The sequence below is a fragment of the Seriola dumerili genome, unplaced genomic scaffold (genome assembly GCF_002260705.1).
Source record: "Seriola dumerili isolate Sdu_G_001 unplaced genomic scaffold, Sdu_1.0 BDQW01000147.1, whole genome shotgun sequence".
In the NCBI taxonomy this organism is placed as follows: Eukaryota; Metazoa; Chordata; class Actinopteri; order Carangiformes; family Carangidae; genus Seriola; species Seriola dumerili.
The window spans coordinates 1-20,412 of NW_019174402.1; the positions used below are offsets into that span (position 1 = coordinate 1).

The window sequence follows — 20,412 nt, forward strand, 5'->3', positions numbered from 1 at the left end:
AGTATAGTAAGGCATAAAAAGTTGAAAGAACGTCATAGTTTAATATGGCCTAAAAACTTGAAAAAAACATCATAGTATAGTAAGGCATAAAATATCATAGTATAGTAAGGCATAAAACGTCATAGTATAGTAAGGCAAAAAAACTTGAAAAAACGTCGTAGTATAGTAAGGCATAAAATGTCATAGTATAGTAAGGAATAAAAACTTTAAAAAACATCATATTATAGTAAGGCATAAAAACTTGAAAAAACGTCATAGTATAATAAGGCATAAAACGTCATAGTATAGTAAGGCAAAAAACTTGAAAAAACATCATAGTATAGTAAGGCATAAAATGTCATAGTATAGTAAGGCATAAAAACTTGAAAAAGCGTCATAGTATAATAAGACATAAAACATCATAGTATAGTAAGGCAAAGAAACTTGAAAAAACGTCGTAGTATAATAAGACATAAAACGTCATAGTATAGTAAGGCATAAAATGTCATAGTATAATAAGACATAAAACATCATAGTATAGTAAGGCGAAGAAACTTGAAAAAACGTCGTAGTATAATAAGACATAAAACATCATAGTATAGTAAGGCGAAGAAACTTGAAAAAACGTCGTAGTATAATAAGACATAAAACATCATAGTATAGTAAGGCGAAGAAACTTGAAAAAACGTCGTAGTATAATAAGACATAAAACATCATAGTATAGTAAGGCGAAGAAACTTGAAAAAACGTCGTAGTATAATAAGACATAAAACATCATAGTATAGTAAGGCGAAGAAACTTGAAAAAACGTCGTAGTATAATAAGACATAAAACATCATAGTATAGTAAGGCGAAGAAACTTGAAAAAACGTCGTAGTATAATAAGACATAAAACATCATAGTATAGTAAGGCGAAGAAACTTGAAAAAACGTCGTAGTATAATAAGACATAAAACATCATAGTATAGTAAGGCGAAGAAACTTGAAAAAACGTCGTAGTATAATAAGACATAAAACATCATAGTATAGTAAGGCGAAGAAACTTGAAAAAACGTCGTAGTATAATAAGACATAAAACATCATAGTATAGTAAGGCGAAGAAACTTGAAAAAACGTCGTAGTATAATAAGACATAAAACATCATAGTATAGTAAGGCGAAGAAACTTGAAAAAACGTCGTAGTATAATAAGACATAAAACATCATAGTATAGTAAGGCGAAGAAACTTGAAAAAACGTCGTAGTATAATAAGACATAAAACATCATAGTATAGTAAGGCGAAGAAACTTGAAAAAACGTCGTAGTATAATAAGACATAAAACATCATAGTATAGTAAGGCGAAGAAACTTGAAAAAACGTCGTAGTATAATAAGACATAAAACATCATAGTATAGTAAGGCGAAGAAACTTGAAAAAACGTCGTAGTATAATAAGACATAAAACATCATAGTATAGTAAGGCGAAGAAACTTGAAAAAACGTCGTAGTATAATAAGACATAAAACATCATAGTATAGTAAGGCGAAGAAACTTGAAAAAACGTCGTAGTATAATAAGACATAAAACATCATAGTATAGTAAGGCGAAGAAACTTGAAAAAACGTCGTAGTATAATAAGACATAAAACATCATAGTATAGTAAGGCGAAGAAACTTGAAAAAACGTCGTAGTATAATAAGACATAAAACATCATAGTATAGTAAGGCGAAGAAACTTGAAAAAACGTCGTAGTATAATAAGACATAAAACATCATAGTATAGTAAGGCGAAGAAACTTGAAAAAACGTCGTAGTATAATAAGACATAAAACATCATAGTATAGTAAGGCGAAGAAACTTGAAAAAACGTCGTAGTATAATAAGACATAAAACATCATAGTATAGTAAGGCGAAGAAACTTGAAAAAACGTCGTAGTATAATAAGACATAAAACATCATAGTATAGTAAGGCGAAGAAACTTGAAAAAACGTCGTAGTATAATAAGACATAAAACATCATAGTATAGTAAGGCGAAGAAACTTGAAAAAACGTCGTAGTATAATAAGACATAAAACATCATAGTATAGTAAGGCGAAGAAACTTGAAAAAACGTCGTAGTATAATAAGACATAAAACATCATAGTATAGTAAGGCGAAGAAACTTGAAAAAACGTCGTAGTATAATAAGACATAAAACATCATAGTATAGTAAGGCGAAGAAACTTGAAAAAACGTCGTAGTATAATAAGACATAAAACATCATAGTATAGTAAGGCGAAGAAACTTGAAAAAACGTCGTAGTATAATAAGACATAAAACATCATAGTATAGTAAGGCGAAGAAACTTGAAAAAACGTCGTAGTATAATAAGACATAAAACATCATAGTATAGTAAGGCGAAGAAACTTGAAAAAACGTCGTAGTATAATAAGACATAAAACATCATAGTATAGTAAGGCGAAGAAACTTGAAAAAACGTCGTAGTATAATAAGACATAAAACATCATAGTATAGTAAGGCGAAGAAACTTGAAAAAACGTCGTAGTATAATAAGACATAAAACATCATAGTATAGTAAGGCGAAGAAACTTGAAAAAACGTCGTAGTATAATAAGACATAAAACATCATAGTATAGTAAGGCGAAGAAACTTGAAAAAACGTCGTAGTATAATAAGACATAAAACATCATAGTATAGTAAGGCGAAGAAACTTGAAAAAACGTCGTAGTATAATAAGACATAAAACATCATAGTATAGTAAGGCGAAGAAACTTGAAAAAACGTCGTAGTATAATAAGACATAAAACATCATAGTATAGTAAGGCGAAGAAACTTGAAAAAACGTCGTAGTATAATAAGACATAAAACATCATAGTATAGTAAGGCGAAGAAACTTGAAAAAACGTCGTAGTATAATAAGACATAAAACATCATAGTATAGTAAGGCGAAGAAACTTGAAAAAACGTCGTAGTATAATAAGACATAAAACATCATAGTATAGTAAGGCGAAGAAACTTGAAAAAACGTCGTAGTATAATAAGACATAAAACATCATAGTATAGTAAGGCGAAGAAACTTGAAAAAACGTCGTAGTATAATAAGACATAAAACATCATAGTATAGTAAGGCGAAGAAACTTGAAAAAACGTCGTAGTATAATAAGACATAAAACATCATAGTATAGTAAGGCGAAGAAACTTGAAAAAACGTCGTAGTATAATAAGACATAAAACATCATAGTATAGTAAGGCGAAGAAACTTGAAAAAACGTCGTAGTATAATAAGACATAAAACATCATAGTATAGTAAGGCGAAGAAACTTGAAAAAACGTCGTAGTATAATAAGACATAAAACATCATAGTATAGTAAGGCGAAGAAACTTGAAAAAACGTCGTAGTATAATAAGACATAAAACATCATAGTATAGTAAGGCGAAGAAACTTGAAAAAACGTCGTAGTATAATAAGACATAAAACATCATAGTATAGTAAGGCGAAGAAACTTGAAAAAACGTCGTAGTATAATAAGACATAAAACATCATAGTATAGTAAGGCGAAGAAACTTGAAAAAACGTCGTAGTATAATAAGACATAAAACATCATAGTATAGTAAGGCGAAGAAACTTGAAAAAACGTCGTAGTATAATAAGACATAAAACATCATAGTATAGTAAGGCGAAGAAACTTGAAAAAACGTCGTAGTATAATAAGACATAAAACATCATAGTATAGTAAGGCGAAGAAACTTGAAAAAACGTCGTAGTATAATAAGACATAAAACATCATAGTATAGTAAGGCGAAGAAACTTGAAAAAACGTCGTAGTATAATAAGACATAAAACATCATAGTATAGTAAGGCGAAGAAACTTGAAAAAACGTCGTAGTATAATAAGACATAAAACATCATAGTATAGTAAGGCGAAGAAACTTGAAAAAACGTCGTAGTATAATAAGACATAAAACATCATAGTATAGTAAGGCGAAGAAACTTGAAAAAACGTCGTAGTATAATAAGACATAAAACATCATAGTATAGTAAGGCGAAGAAACTTGAAAAAACGTCGTAGTATAATAAGACATAAAACATCATAGTATAGTAAGGCGAAGAAACTTGAAAAAACGTCGTAGTATAATAAGACATAAAACATCATAGTATAGTAAGGCGAAGAAACTTGAAAAAACGTCGTAGTATAATAAGACATAAAACATCATAGTATAGTAAGGCGAAGAAACTTGAAAAAACGTCGTAGTATAATAAGACATAAAACATCATAGTATAGTAAGGCGAAGAAACTTGAAAAAACGTCGTAGTATAATAAGACATAAAACATCATAGTATAGTAAGGCGAAGAAACTTGAAAAAACGTCGTAGTATAATAAGACATAAAACGTCAAAGTATAGTAAGGCATAAAAACTGAAAAAACGTCATAATATAATAAGGCAAAAAAACCTGAAAAAACGTCATAGTATAGTAAGGCATAAAAAGTTGAAAGAACGTCATAGTATAATAAGGCATAAGAAGTTGAAAAAACGTCATAGTATAGTAAGGCATAAAAAGTTGAAAAAACGTCAAAGTATAGTAAGGCATAAAAACTTCAAAAAAACGTCATAATATAATAAGGCATAAAAAGTCATAGTATAGTAAGGCAAAAAAACTTGAAAAAACATCATAGTATAATAAGGCATAAAAACTTGAAAAAACTTCATAGTATAGTAAGGCATAAAACGTTATAGTATAGTAAAGCATAAAAACTTAAAAAAACATCATATTATAGTAAGGCATAAAAACTTGAAAAAACATCATAGTATAATAAGGCATAAAACGTCATAGTCTAGTAAGGCATAAAAACTTGAAAAAACGTCACAGTATAATAAGGCATAAAACGTCATAGTATAGTAAGGCAAAAAAACTTGAAAAAACATCATAGTATAGTAAGGCATAAAAACTTGAAAAAACGTCATAGTATAGTAAGGCATAAAACGTCATAGTATAGTAAGGCAAAAAACTTGAAAAAACATCGTAGTATAGTAAGGCAAAAAACTTGAAAAAACTTCATAATATAATAAGGCACAAAATGTCATAGTATATTAAGGCAAAAAAACTTGAAAAAACATCATAGTATAGTAAGGCATAAAATGTTATAGTATAGTAAGGCATAAAAACTTGAAAAAACGTCATAGTATAGTAAGGCATAAAACTTCATCGTATAGTAAGGCAAAAAAACTTGAAAAAACATCATAGTATATATAGTAAGGCATAAAAAGTCATAGTATAGTAAGGCATAAAATTTGAAAAAACATTATCGTATAGTAAGGCAAAAAAATTTGAAAAACACGTCATACTAAAATAATGCATAAAACGATATATTATAGGTAATATATTAAGGTATAAAAATGTCAAAAAAACATCATATTATAACAAGGCATAAAAACTTGAAAAAACATCATAGTATAGTAAGGCATAAAAATGCCAAAAAACGTCACAGTATAATCAAGCATGAAACCACATACTATAGTATAGTATAAAGATGTCAAAAAATGTCATAGCATAGTAAGGCATAAAAAGTCTTAGTATAGTAAGGCATAAAAAATTGAAAAAACATCATAGTATAGTAAGCTATAAAAATGCCAAAAATGTCATAGTATAGTAAAGTATGAAATGACATATTATAGTGAGGTATAAAGATATTAAAAAATGTCATAGTATAGTAAGGCATAAAAATGTCAAAAAACATCATAGTATAGTAAGGCTCAAAAATATCAGTATAGCAAGGCATGAAAAGTCATGGTAAGGCATAAAATCCTGAAAAAACATCATAGTATAGTAAGGCATAAACATACCAAAAACATCATGTCATGTTAAGGTATAAAATTGTCAAAAAATGTCATAGTATAGTAAGGCATAAAATGTCATATTATAGTAGGGCATAAAAATATGGTGAGAATAACACAAGTAAACCAGAATTATTTATTTTTTTCTTGTTTTTTATTGTTTACAAAATACCAACATAAATACATAAGAGGAAGCTGTGTGATATTGCTGTGTGTGGATGTGTGTGTGTATGTGAAACAGGAGCAGACAGAGGAGACAGTGCTGAGGCAAACGCTCCTCCATTCTGTAACAAACACACAATGGCTTTCAGTCAGAAAGAAAAAGTCACCTTCACATACTGTAGACAGCGAAGAGCCAAGACATGTCAAACAATGAAATAAAAATCACATTAAATATAAAGAACCAAAATGATAAAATACTGCAATATAAAAGCAGCTAAACCTCAGATCTAATAAAAAGATGGTGAGGAGGAGGAGGAGGAGCACGACAGCACATAAAGTGTGTGAAGGACCATCTATACGCAAAACTGGATATTCAAAATGTTTTTTTTCTTTCAGAGTGCAGCCCTTACAAACCCACTGGGCATGTGGACCTTCCCACAGTGACAGTGATTGTTTTATTTCAGTGACGAGAAACAGAGCAATGGCAACAACTGGGAAAATCAACCCTGCAGGTCAAAGGGAAAAAACAGATGGAACAGTGAGACATGACGCTTCATCAACATGCCCAGGTTTCAGGACTTTCCTCCATTCCAAGATCAAACGAGAAGGAAAAGGAAATGACAACCCCACCCCCCCCCACCCCCTCCTCTCCTCATCAGCATCATTACATCATTCTCCATTCACACATGCAATCAGAACACGCTCCTCGTAGTGTGTCCAAATTCAACTTGGTTACACTCTCAACGGAACCCCTTTTATATTCAAAGCCATAAAGTCAATAGTATCTGTACACCAAGGCATCTTTTTTTTTTTTGCAAACTACAATCATCAGTTTCAAGAGCAAAAGCAGTTTCCTAACATCTTTTTGTTACAGTGAAGAAGATGCATTAGGTTACAAAGAAGGGAGGGATAAAAACACCAAAGAAGGACCATAGAGGGAATGTGACAAGAGACATAGCAGAGATGCGATGATTAACAATGATCTTCTCTTCTCGTTTTTGTTCTTTTCCTCTGATCGATACCTAACTTTAACCTCAGACTGCAATAAAAAGCTTTATTTAAAAACAACATGTGAGTTCAGAAACCCCTCTCTAGTGCCCGTCTCCAAAAAACCTTAAAATCAAGGTCGGCTTTGTTCATTGGCTAATGTATATATAGATAAATGGTGGAGCATCACCATTGTTACGTACTATATCTACCTGAAATGTATATATACATTAACATAAATACAGCCTGGGAGACACATAACGACAACACTGAAAACAACTGCTGTCAACAGGCGGTGCGTTGCCGTAACAACATGAATCACCAGAGAGGAATATTACATAAGCAGAGACACACGGTGAAAGACTCTATTGGCCTGAGTCATAGTCAGATTTGGGGGTTTCTCTACTTAAACTCTGCTGTTCTGGTCAACCCTTGTGGCTTTATGCTACTGGGTGAGTGTGGTAGTACACAAACAGATTAGCCACTCACTTTCATTCAGAATATAGGGATCATAACCTGAACCGATTAGAGCTGGGAAACGATCGTACGCTGTGTTTAGATTTAGTAGTTTGTGTTTTAGTTCTTACAGTCAAGACTAAAGGTGTGCGGCAAGAAACATGGAGGGGATGGCTAAAAACTACAATTGTCCAATCGTCGGCCAGGTGGAAGAAGAAGGAGAAACGCGGTTCACTGGGTGGTCATGGCAGAGCCGAAGGTCTCCTGGGAGGCGTACACCATGTAGAGGAAGCCATCTTGGTCCCGCTCCCGCTCGTACACCTCAGAGATGGCAGCCGACACCGACACCATGCTGTGTCCGTTGACCAGCAGGAAGAAGGCCTGGTTTGAGTTTAGCTGGAGGCGCCTCCTGGTGGGGAAAGAAGGACATGACATGAGTTAGGAGAGGAGAGGAGAGGAATGGAAGAGAGGAGGTAATAAAGGAAGGAAAAAAGGAACGAAAGGCAGAGGAGGTGGAAGGAAAAGAAAAAGAGGAGAGGAGATAATTAGATTAAAGCCAAGGAGGTGAAAGGAAAGGAAAGGAAAATAAGAAGAAAACAAATCCAAGCAACGGAAAGAAAAAGGAGAGGAGGAGGAGGAGGTGAGAGGATTTCAGGTTTACCTGATAATCTTGATGAGCTCGCTCATGTTGACGTGGTCTGGCACCAGGAACTTGGTCTTGTCCAGGATGGGAAGCTGTTTTTCTCCTTTATACCTCTCAATGATCACCTGCAGGAGACACACACACATTATCAATCAATGGCTTCTACTCCTTTATTCTGGTGTAATGTAGTGTTTCTTGTAGCTGTTTTCAGACCTGACAGCCTGGCAGCCCGACACTGTGTCTGTGATCAATAGTGAGATGAAACAGAGAGACGAAACAGCGCACACATATCAGATGATGTGGTAAAAATAGAAGACAGCCCTCTGTCTCGCTGACTTCTTCCTACGAATCTGAGGCCCATGATCACTGGACCAAGACTGATTTACATGGAGCTATGAACACACAATCTTTTATCCAGTAGAACAATTAATCAAGTGAAGCTGCGTTTCAGATAAGTCTTACAAACAGCACTGCAGATGCACAGAAACCACTTCATCACTGACTACAAGTGCAAATTACATGCATCTGCTGTTACACTAATCCGATGAGGCCGGCTGCCACTGGGCATGCTCTGAGTTCACACAATAGCACTCTCCATTACTTCTAGCCAGAGCTGCTGTGATTATGAGATCTTAAAGTCTTAACTAATATAACTGCTACCTTTGATAGGATTTTATACACACTATGAATACCTTTTTTTTTTTTTTTTTTTTTAATGTTATATCTTTAAGTTATGGATGGATGATGTATAAAATATTCTATTGAGGTAATGTGATATCATGACATTGTCAAATAGAATATTTTTTGGAAAATCAACTGAGAAAATGTTTAGTATGTAAGTATCAACACATAATGTCATAATATACCATATAACACATAATATCATTATGCAGATGGAGTTTTATTCTACTGTAAGATTTTTCTTGCTATAATGCCAGGGTATAGGTTTGGTTTCCCAAGTGGGAGGGGGGCACAAGACAGAAGTTCTTTAAAAAAAATAAAAGAATGCCGAATACTGTTTCCTGCATTTATATTTACATCAATCTAGCAAATAAACTTTATTACTAAACTGGTTATTTGGCTTTCAAACTAACGGTATTCTCATTGTTATGCTATGTTCATTGTGGTATTATTAACACACTAATGTCAATTAATATTACATTTGGTTTTCATTAATACTTGATTTCATACTTTATGATAAATATTGCTTATACAATACAGCCTTACTCTTTGAATGATGCTCAGTTCTAGCGTTGTTTTAGGAGTGTCAACTATAAACAAAAATAAAGATTCAATTAATTCTTTTTCCTCCAAAAAGTGTAGAGAAAATTGAAGATTTTTTTTCCCGTCATGCAGTTCTTCCCTCAGTGCAGGTACAAACCAACATCCAACAGTCAGGGGGCAGGGCAGGAGCAGGGGAGAGAGTTGTGAGAGACAGATTTAAAGAAGAATCAAAATCACAGCAGCAGAGTCCAAGATATCTTGAATTGTAATGTCTAGTATGTGTCAAGCTCCAAAAACACTGGATCCTACATTTCCCATTATGCAACTTGACAGCACCTTTCGTTTCACCCTGCGTGCCTGTGTAACTCCCCACCTACTGTTTGTAACACAACCTGGCTATGTGTTATTTCTATGTATATTAATAGAAGATAGCCCTGGTACTCCTCATAATAAGTACAGTGACTGAAAGATGCCCTGTTTTCTTGTAAACAAACATTATGTTTACATCAGTGTTTCTCACTGAAACACTGAGTGTATCCTTGATGCCTAACAAACATGATAAATACATTTTCTGCCTCATAGAACATTTGCAAAGCTGATTTTTTAAAAATATTTTTCCATATTAGCCTTGTGCATGTGTGTGTTGGTGTGTGTGCACGAGACAAACAATACAACCAGAAATAAACTTCTCTGTAGCGCTACCAGAGATCAGAAACTCCACAGGGTATTTCTAAATATGTAAAATCAGTGGAGTGCCCAGAATTGGAAAACATTTTAGATAATGACTAAATCTGAGAAATGAATCATATAGGATATTGATATTATATTGATGCATTGCCCAGTTCTTACATAAATTAATATCAATCTATTATATGCCAGTTGATTGCTTACTACATAGGTACTGTGTCATTTGTTTTCTGTTTATTATGCATGCTGAAAAGTGTTTTACTAAATCAAATTAAATAATTTTTTTTCCAACTTTGAATCTTTCCCTGTTTGAATATCAAGAATAAAAAAATGAATTGCTGATTTGAAATTTCAGCAGTTATTTAGAAATGCGTTGCCCCCTGGTCGGAATAAATGGAAGCAGCTATATTGTTGAGTGAGGCACTGAGAGCTATAGTCAGTCTGTCACAAGGTCCTCTGCCCCTCCACCCCCCACAGGCTCCACTGTGGCTGTCTGGATGGAGTTGCGTTACAGTGAGACAGTGCATCTGCCTCTGGTCTCAACACTTACCATGACATGGCAGTTTATAACCCCAGGGGAGTACACAGGAAACACATACTCACACTCACACTCACACTCACACTCCACACACACACACACACACACACACACACACAGTGGGGTGCTTTAAAGATGAGAAGAGGTCTTAAACGGGGCAGCAGATGGGAGACTGCTGTGATACTCTATCTCAAAATGATAAAACGAGCAGGTGAAACACGAGGTGTGCGTTTGTTTATCGGTGGTTGCTAGGAGCTGCTGGACATCTGACTTGTTAGCATCATCAGAACAGACAGAAACAACTGCTGCTTAGTCATACTGCCTAAACTGAACTGAATGATTAAATAATGGATAACATAAGTAAGACAAAAAAAAAAAAAAAAAACTGCAGAAAATGAGCTCTTGCAGAAACGTGTCTGATGCCTCAAAATGACGTGAAAATATCTCACATGCAGAGCACAACCAGGAAACATGTGGTAAGATTTTTCCGTTGAAGAGGTTTTGTCTTGTTCTTACTTGAGTCTTCCTGCGTTGTGCGTGTCATGATGATAAATTATTCTCAGTGTGAGAAAAACGTTAGGCTTTGGCGAGCCAATGAGTGACTGTGTGTCTGACTTTCTGAAAGTGTATTTCAACTCACAGGTATCTTGTTAGGGTGCTGCTCTCGGATCAGTCTGACATCTTCTACTCTCTGTTCTGCAGGGTGACAAAAAGAACAAAACAGACAGGTTAATGGAGGTGTACCGCCACACTGAGAGATTATCCGATCAAGAGAATGAGCTGATAAAACACAAAACAACTTCATACACAAAGTTGACACGGATACCAAGTCGTCAACATAGAAAGACAGGCAACTGTAAAAACTAGTCAAAGAAGACCGGGCAGGTTTTAACAGAACTTCTTTGTCACCTTAATTTGCCTAAAATATTTAAATCATCCCTTTCTGTGAGTTGATGCAGTTGGTGGTCACGTGAAGATCAACAGTGGAGATGGTTATTATCATAACCTGGTTGAACAGGTTTGTGCGGGTGTTAGATATCACACATTCAAGTAAGATCTAAACCAAGCAATGTGACAGCTGTTCTCATTCTTCAACTGTTTTTATCTAATCCCCCTTAAAATAAATATCTATAATAAAAAAAACATTAAATGATTCCATTCTTTATGGTTGTAATACTGAGCAGAGTAGAACCATTTGGGAACAATGTATTTAACAGACTGCTTAGTGGACTAAGGCTCTCTAGTGAAAACATAATGGGCTTTACTAAAATCCACTCATGGTGTAACCACATTGTTCCACAGTGATTAGCAGATTATTATACAGAAATTATACAGAGATCCACTCGGTTTCCATTCAATTAATCCAATGTGTGCCGACAAGGGAGCATGGTTTCTATCCCTTACAAATAGCTGAATGCACACCACACCTGCATGGAAGAAATCAAACAAGAATGTGTTAATTATACACTGGAGATTTGATATGAAGATGATGATCCCAGAGCCTTAACAATGATCAAGAATGGCTGGATGTTTTCTATGTTTAGTTTTTTGAAAGCTCATCTGAAAAACTTCATCACTGTTTTTTCCCTCCACAGCGATATCTCAAGAGGTCAGGTCAGGTGCTGATAGGACGGTTCACTTGTTCATCGGTGACCTAGGGCAACTCAGGCGCCTACTTTTTCAGGTTTAACCCAAGCGATTTCTAACCAAGGCAAAGTAAACAACAACAGATAACAACATGGGCTCACTGCACTTTGAACTGACAACAACAACAACACTGTCTCACAGGGTCAAAATGGGATCAGTTAACAAACTTGAACATGGGGGGGAAACACATCTCATCATCAGGATCATCTCCATTAGCTTTTAAACGCTGCATTTCAATGAAACCTTTGGTAGAAATTTCTGATTTTCTAGAGTTGAGCAATCAGAGGCAGTACACCAGCTCCTGTCAGCTGTCAGTCAGCTGAGGCTTTGAATTACTGGTATCCACTATTTATGTGCCCTCTGTTAGGATATCTAATTCAATCAGCTGATTACACACTGCTTCCAAAGGACAAATGTTTGTCTTGCTAAAGGGTGCCATTTTCATGCTTAACTTGAAGAAATGTAGGACACTGTTCCATGATTACATTTCAACCGGGGTGAGCTGACCGCCGCGGAACAGAGAAGCCCTGTCTCATGACCAGTTCGAGCAACAAACAGCCTGTGAGTCATCACTTTTCAATCAAGTCGAAAAATCATGGCAAAATGGGAAGCAGTTGACCTAAAACCCTGTCGGCCCCTTCCTCATCCTGTTTCTGTTCTGTCATAATATGGTAATTCGTCAGCACCACCTGACACAACTGGAAGATTCTATGAGATTCCCTGAGTCATGTAATGGCCAAAGATACAGATGTGCAACATGATTCACATGTGGAAGTTTGAACTTTAGACATAGTGATTCATACAGGCCTGGTGACAATGTAATGAACACTGTTAAACAACATGTGGTGCACAGAGGTAAAATAAAAACTGACGTACCAGCTGGTGAACAGTATCACACTGTAAAGCACCATTAATACAAACTGGCAATACATATAGATATACATATACATATATATATATATTCACATGACAGCCTTAACCAACAGCCAGCTGTATGTTTGAAAGTCTGAAGTTTAAAAACATCAACTTATATTCACTTTAGCATGTCCTCAAATACACCCCAACACACGTGACACACTATGTTTCTCTTTGCAGGCTGCCCCTCACGTGCAATGGCTGTGTAAATTTGGACCAATAACGTGATGTTGAACCGGAAGTCGGTTACTTTTAGTCATACTGGGAAATATATTTCCAGAGCAAAAGGCAACATTTTCCCCATCCCATTGTCCAAGGTAGATGACTCCTAACAGCTAAAGGCCAAATTACCAACCTAATGAGAATGATGAATTTCATAGAATTACATACATTATATATTTATTTTGTCACATTTACTAAATTCCTGGAAACGACTAAGTTACCATGTGTTTGCTGAGCACTGCAGGCTTTGACTGCGGCTGTCAGGGCTGGGAAAACATAAGTGAAACTATAATACGCATCGAGGCTGAGGCCTACCCTTCACGCCAGAAGACACAAAGCTAAACTCTGCACTTTAAACTTATCATTTCATTCTGTCCCCTGGCTGAAACTCCTCTCCTCTTCTCCTCCACAAACTGTCCCATCCCCCAATCCTGCAGCTCTCCCTTTTTTTTCTCTGCCCTGCATTTCGACACCACTTTGTTTTTCCCCACCGCACTGATGCAAATAAACACACGCACACTCATGGACACAGAGGCCTGCAGCAAACACCCTTATTCTATTCTATTCTATTCTATTCTATTCTATTCTATTCTATTCTATTCTATTCTATGCTATTCTACTCTACTCTATTCTATTCTATATTTAAACCTGTATGTATACAGATGGGAAAAATGTGTCTTCTATCTTCTTTTAGATAAGTTGACAGGTCTACAGATCTGTCTGTGGCTCGGTCTTATTGAGCTGTGCAGACGCAAACCTCCACTATCTCCCTCCCTGTATGTTTATTAAACTGTGCACTGAACCAGCCTTGGACGCTAATACTCGCCAATGGGATAATAACTACCAGCTACCTGGCCTGTCCACATTAGCGCTGTAATTCACTCTTGTACAGTTCAGACAAGAACTGGGGCTCCAGCTATAAACCTACAGCATTAAATAAAGGACATAAAGCGGCAGAGTATTAGAACCCAACTGTGATTAAAAAAATAAAATGAAAAACCTACCGTATGTCCTTCTTTGTTTGAAGGTTTTTTCTGAAGGCATATTGCGTCAAAGTCAACCAGTTGGCAGCAGATGAAAAACGGAGGTAGCGGCTGTAACAACGCAACAATAGAAAAGCTAAAAACGGTTTATAAAAGTGTCCGTGGTCGCGGTGCTGGTGGCTTATTGGTGAAATACTGACCGAGGAGCAGTAGTTTACAGACTGTTTGATGTCGACGCTTCCTTCCTCTGGCTGTGTTTTTATCTCGAGCAAGCTCGAGCAAGCAAAACAAACCAGTCAGCTGACATCTGACGTCATCCACCCCCTCCCTCCCTCTCTCTCTCTCTCTCTCTCTGCCAAATTCAATCCAAATTCAATTTAAGACAAAAAACACTTCATTAGCGTTACATAAACAAATCTAAGCATCCGGTTGTAGGGATTTAATTAGTTTAAATGGTTCGTTTTTAAATTCTTCTTTTTTTATTGTATGACTTCATGATCCATTTACAGCCGTCTATGAAACTCAGTTGCAAACAAAAATAATGAACCTGATGGGTCATCCAACAAGAAAGGAAAAGATAATTAAATAAAATACAAAAACATATTTAAGTACCTATAATAACACCTCAAACAAAAAAATGGTTCTATTGTATTTCTATGTAAATGCTTTATTTAAAGTAATAAAGCATTTACTTAATTTCATATTTTAAATAGGTATTAGAAATAGGAATTGCAAAAATAATTTATAAGTAAACTATTATTTCATCAATAGATACTTGAGATTTAAGAATGGATTCACAAAAATAGCATAAAACAATCATTAATAACTACATTTATTAATTAATGAATAAATAATAGAACTTGAAAAACTATTTGAAAAGGTATTTTAGAAATAGGAACACATTCCTGGATTCCCTCTTCAATTTCCTTTTCCCAGCTGCGTTTTACTTTTCCTATTAGCTAATCCATATATTATAAACCAGATATGATTTGACTGGTGAGCTCTCCAACTAATCAGTGCGCTTGTTACATCCCATGGCCAATTAGGATTGTTTAGCCTGGAGAAAGGAAACCCAATTATTTATTCCCATTTTTAAAATGCCTTTTCAAATAGTTTTTCAATTCTATTATTTATTCATGAATTAATACATTTATCTATAAATTGTGTATTTTTATTAATTAATGCTTTTAAAATATGAAATTAAGGAAATGCTTTATTACTTCTCCTGTGACAGCCCTGGTCCTCCATAGAGACCAACTGAAAAAAAGGAAAAATGTTGCATCTTCATTTAAGGAATAAATGTAATTGTGACCAAATTGATTATTACAGTTTAAGTGTTTTTTTATTTTCACAGTATTAATATAGTATTTTGTACCACTGTCTTCAAATGGCCACAGTCACTGCTCTTTAGGAAACAGCTTGCATGTACCCTCAAGTACCATATTTGTTTTAACTTCCTTCCTGTGAACTGATATTTTGCCAAGACTTTGAATTTCTGCCAAAGAATCTACAATCGCTCAAATAGAAGAGGAAGGAAATGTTTTGCAACTTGACTTTTGACATATAAGAGTGTAAGGTATAAGACTTTTTATTTGTGTCATGTTTTATCACTTATCTGTTCATAAAACACAATGACCAGCACTTTTACAGTGGTTGGAGACACTGCATATACTTTGGCTTGTGGAGACCTGATGTGACCTCACTGACAAAGCCAACAAGGGTAGTTCAGCTCATGCAGCCAGTGAGCTAGAAGCAATAACTTGCATTTTTGGCCAGTGGAATCAGCAGCATTAGTTGTAGTATCATACTTTGTTAGCCAGTGCATTTTTTTATCTGTTATTAAACAGTAAAATTTGAAACAACCCTTCACTACAACTCTGTTGTCTTATAGTTTCAACATAATTTCAGTTACATCTTCTTGGTGTAGAGATCAACATGTGGAAAGCGATGCATTTCAGTATTAAAGTGGGATAAAAATGTCACTGGAAGGTCAACAGGTCAACCTCATAGATCTGCTCAGATGATCAAGTAAAACTGGTCTTACTCTGAATCCTTGAATTCATGGCAAGGCTCCAGAACCAGTAACTGAAACATACTCAGTCACAGTAAAATTAAACAAGTAAAAACCTTAAATTGACTGTTACACTTCTGATATATTAGTATACACAGAAATTGACTGTTGTAGCTGCTCCTTGTATTACCTGAGTGAAGGTGAATTTGACTACTTTGTGTACTGTTGGTAGGTTAATCTACAGCAGTCACATGTGTTTTTTCATTGAAAGATCAGGCCTACATGCTGTGGAACAAAACATTCAGTAGTTTCCCTTTGAGATGTCGCCGAGTAGAAGTGGCACAAAAGTAAAAGTAACATTGAACTGTAATTGAATCCAGCTCTTAGGTAAATATATTTAATTACTTCTCGTCTCTGCTCATTGGCATCAGCTTCGATGGCACTGACAGTTCTTGGAAAGTAGGCCAAGAAGACGGTGCAGTTCTTATTTTTGTCCAGCAGGTGGAGAACTCTGATCACTTGTTGCTGCTAATCTGACCTGTCAAAGGGAACGGTGCTGGTCCATGGGACAAGAGCTGAGGGGCAGGGTCTACCTGACATCTGTCTTCACCTCATGGTGGAATTTCAAAAATCAGTTTTAGACTCACCTCAGTTTGTCTTTTAATAAGAAAGGCTTGTGATGCAAGACAGACTCTGACACACTGACAATACAGGGGTCATGTAAAGTAAATGTTTGTTTTCCAAGTCAAAATGAAAGACACAACCATGTCCTGCACAGCTATGAACACACACATGCAAGAGATCTTGATTGTATCTCAGCTGCCTACGTCTATGACGGATGAGAAGTCAATTTGAAATGATCTGTAGTTTCTCTCTCTCTCACTCATTCTCTCACACAGATACACACACACAAACACACAAACACACACACACACACACACACATAGTATCATCTACCACAATCAAGCTGTGTATTTGAGGACTGTGTGTGTAGGTGTGTATATCCATCCTTTTCTTTCCAACTCAAAGACAGCTGTAGCAGCAGATTAAACATGAAAATGTGAGTCCGGGCTTTGCAGTGCATGTGTGTGTGTGTGTGTGTGTGTGTGTGTGTGTGTGTGTGTGTGTGTGTGTGTGTGTGCGTAAATTCTGTGTCTGAGCACACACCTATGAGTCGAGGGGACACCTCTGCCCTTGAATCAAATATTTGCTGTCAATATTTAGACCCCCCTCCTCTCCTCCTCAACGTGCCTCCACCTGCTCCCTCCACTCATTAGGTGATGGTGTTGTGATTTCATGGTTCTCACCAGGAGGCTCCACAAGTGCAGAGCTGGCCTCAGTCAGCTGTGCAGATGGCTGAAGTGCTAATCCATGTGATATGAAATGTTGACACTGTTATAGTGTTATATGTTACAGGGAGGTACAATACTAGTGTGGTCGATAACAATAACAGGTGAGGGATATGAAGGGGCCAAAGGTGAGGGCTGGGTGTGTGTGGGCTTGTTTTACTATGTTCGTGAGATCTGGAAACTGGGAGCACATGGGTCTGACAGGTTCGCGGGGACTAAGACTGAGACGTCTGTTTGGAGGTCAAGACTTGGTTTAAGAGGTTAGGCATTCAGTTGTGATGGTTAACGTTGGGGTAAGGGGCTTGGGAATGCATCGTGTCAATGACAGTTCCCCAAAAATGAGCTTGTGTGTGTGTGTGTTAATCTTGCATGAAATAATGTCTACAGTGCATGCTTCAATGCATATAAACACACATGTATAAAGCAGCTTTTAATTCTTAATTTCAATGCTTTTATCTTTGGTTTTTTACTTTTGGTTTTATTTTCTTTTGTCTGTTTTATCAATTTTATTGTTTTGACATACAAATTTGTAATTCTCTTGCCTTGCTAGCTGACACTTTACCTCTCTTCTCTGTGTCTTTTATTGATTTGTTTTATTTTTATGTATGTACAATACTTTGTAACTCTGTTTTGAAAAATGCTACATAAATAAAGTTATCATTATCATTATTATTATGGACAAACTCTTAGATGAAGCTTTGCTGACTTTACACTTTAAAGTAGCTACAAAACATGTTGCTCTCAGCACTGATGGCTTGTTTTTTGTTTGTTTTTTGTTGTCAGTGAAACTTCTTTATATCAGATATTCCCAATGAAACTGCTCAAAGTAAGATCTGTGGATGATCTTCAATAAACAGGACCACACTTCTAGAAAGACTGGGTGAGTTTATAGAATATAATTTTTCAGTGCTGTGATGAACACAAACAACATTTCATTTACCTCAGGTATCTTAAAATCTCTTGTTTTTTAAGCTACAACTTACACTCTAACCACACTCTTTGTTTTAATCGTGGTATGTATTCATATTGCAATATAACTATACAAGTCAGTAAAATGTGTAAGTAATCACAAAGTTTACTCATCATAATAGTTGAGAGTAATCATGTCTGACTGCCAACTGGAAGAAGTGGGGTAAAAGACAACGATGGCTAATGCAGAGAGAACACATACGGCAGCCATTTCCAGAGTAATAAAGCTGTGGTGCTTCAGTCATCAGTGGACATATTGTCTGCTCTTTATATGTCAAAGAATTATGAAATTCCCCTCCCTCTATAAATCTCCTCTGACCTTCATTCTGTCATAACCCTGTATCCATATGATTATCTGCTCTTCCCTCCACCAGTTTGAATAGTAAACCTGAACCACAGGCCTCCCTCACTGATCTACTCTTACTGAAGCTCTTAAATCCATCAGAGTGGAGGGGAGTGTTGGTGATGGGGTGATTTTGCAACCAGAGTAACAAGCAGTCCTGTTGGAGGGGATGCTTTCGTTTATGAAAAGCAAACATTTTTTTGCTGATGAGCAGTTAGGAGGAGGAGTTTGTGTTTGGAAGTTGTAAATCGCTGTCTCTGTTGTGGTGATGTGGACTTCTTCTAGAGATCGTAGGACCCTCGCAAAAGGCTGTAGTCAGGCACGTACTGTCAAAACATTTCCCCTATTTCACATCATACAATCATGTCATTTCCATCACAGTGACTGATTCTGTACAAAATAAGAAAAAAAAAACTACTAGCTACTTAAATCAAGCCCAAAGACATTAAGCATGGACTGTACAAACAGTGGGCAGGCTGGATACAATCTTATGTATCAGGGGAGACTGGGAACGGTGGCAAAACTTTTTGTATTTCTCCAACCAAACTTTTATATATTAAACTAATTACCCATACCGTTTGAAGATGATTACATACGACATATCATTCACAATATTATTTTGTATGGAAGAATTCAGATGTTGCAACTGACTCCAACCCTGGGGACAGCTGCAACACGGATCAGGGACGGTTGCAACATATTAAAAAAAAGACATTAAATTTTCCCTTCTGTCTTCCTGGTGGGAGGATGGTCTAACTGAGCACGTGCAGTACGAGTGTTATCACTCTAGTATGTTTCTGATTGGACGAATAAGACTTGTTGCAACCGTCCCCAGTCTCCGGTAATGAATTACTACAATTTAAAGTAGTTATCATTATCTGTTATTTTGAGCCAACTATTTCACCCATTTATAAATTCAGCTATCTTTTTCAAACCATTTATCCCTGCTAATTATTTGAACTTTACTTTTAGCTACTTTTGAGAGCTAGTTTGCTGTCACTCTCAACAGAAGCACAGTGTTCCAGTGTCACAGTTGACTCAATGTGTGGATAGACAGTATATTTTAGTCAAACCATAATTTTTTCTAAATTAGCGGAGGTACTCTTAAATCTTTCTTGAAGCCCCTGGCAACTGCTCAAGGACCCCTCAGGTACAAGTACCTCTGGTTGAGAACATATAATTGAAACTAATGTTTTAGAAGTTTTGTGAGACCCAGAAAAAAATCTCAGTAGCATGTAGCCTGTACAGTCAGGCCTCTTCCACATGTGTGTCGTTTCAAGTGCTCTTTCTCTACTTTCTCTCAGACAGTAGGTACAGCTTGAGTTATTACGCTTTGACCATGAATTACACCTGACAATAGAAACTCTAGTCGGATGTTCTTTTGCGAACATTTCATGTTCAGAGTATTGGACATGTTAAAATTTAAGTAAAACAACGATGAAGATCCATGTGTTGTTCCTGTATATGTGTGCATTTCACTGT

General features: G+C 35.9%; 1 protein-coding gene across 1 annotated transcript; it reads right to left on the minus strand.

The window, feature by feature from the left end:
* Nucleotides 1-6,072: 6,072 nt before the first annotated feature.
* On the minus strand, nt 6,073-14,543 carry LOC111225231 (microtubule-associated proteins 1A/1B light chain 3B). Its single transcript, XM_022749976.1, has 4 exons — nt 14,280-14,543; nt 11,132-11,187; nt 8,061-8,167; nt 6,073-7,808 (listed from the first exon to the last, which is right to left on the minus strand). The coding sequence occupies exons 1-4, from the start codon at nt 14,317-14,319 to the stop codon at nt 7,631-7,633; spliced, it is 381 nt and encodes a 126-aa protein (XP_022605697.1). The 5' UTR covers nt 14,320-14,543; the 3' UTR covers nt 6,073-7,630.
* Between the last annotated feature and the right edge of the window lie 5,869 nt (nt 14,544-20,412).

Excerpts from the sequence above, each read along its gene's own strand:
- LOC111225231 (XM_022749976.1), bottom strand. The coding sequence starts at position 14,319 with ATGCCTTCAGAAAAAACCTTCAAACAAAGAAGGACATACG. Across the intron at positions 11,188-14,279 it reads CAAACAAAGAAGGACATACG|AACAGAGAGTAGAAGATGTC; the intron begins GTAGGTTTTTCA and ends GTCACCCTGCAG. Across the intron at positions 7,809-8,060 it reads GAGCTCATCAAGATTATCAG|GAGGCGCCTCCAGCTAAACT; the intron begins GTAAACCTGAAA and ends TTTCCCCACCAG.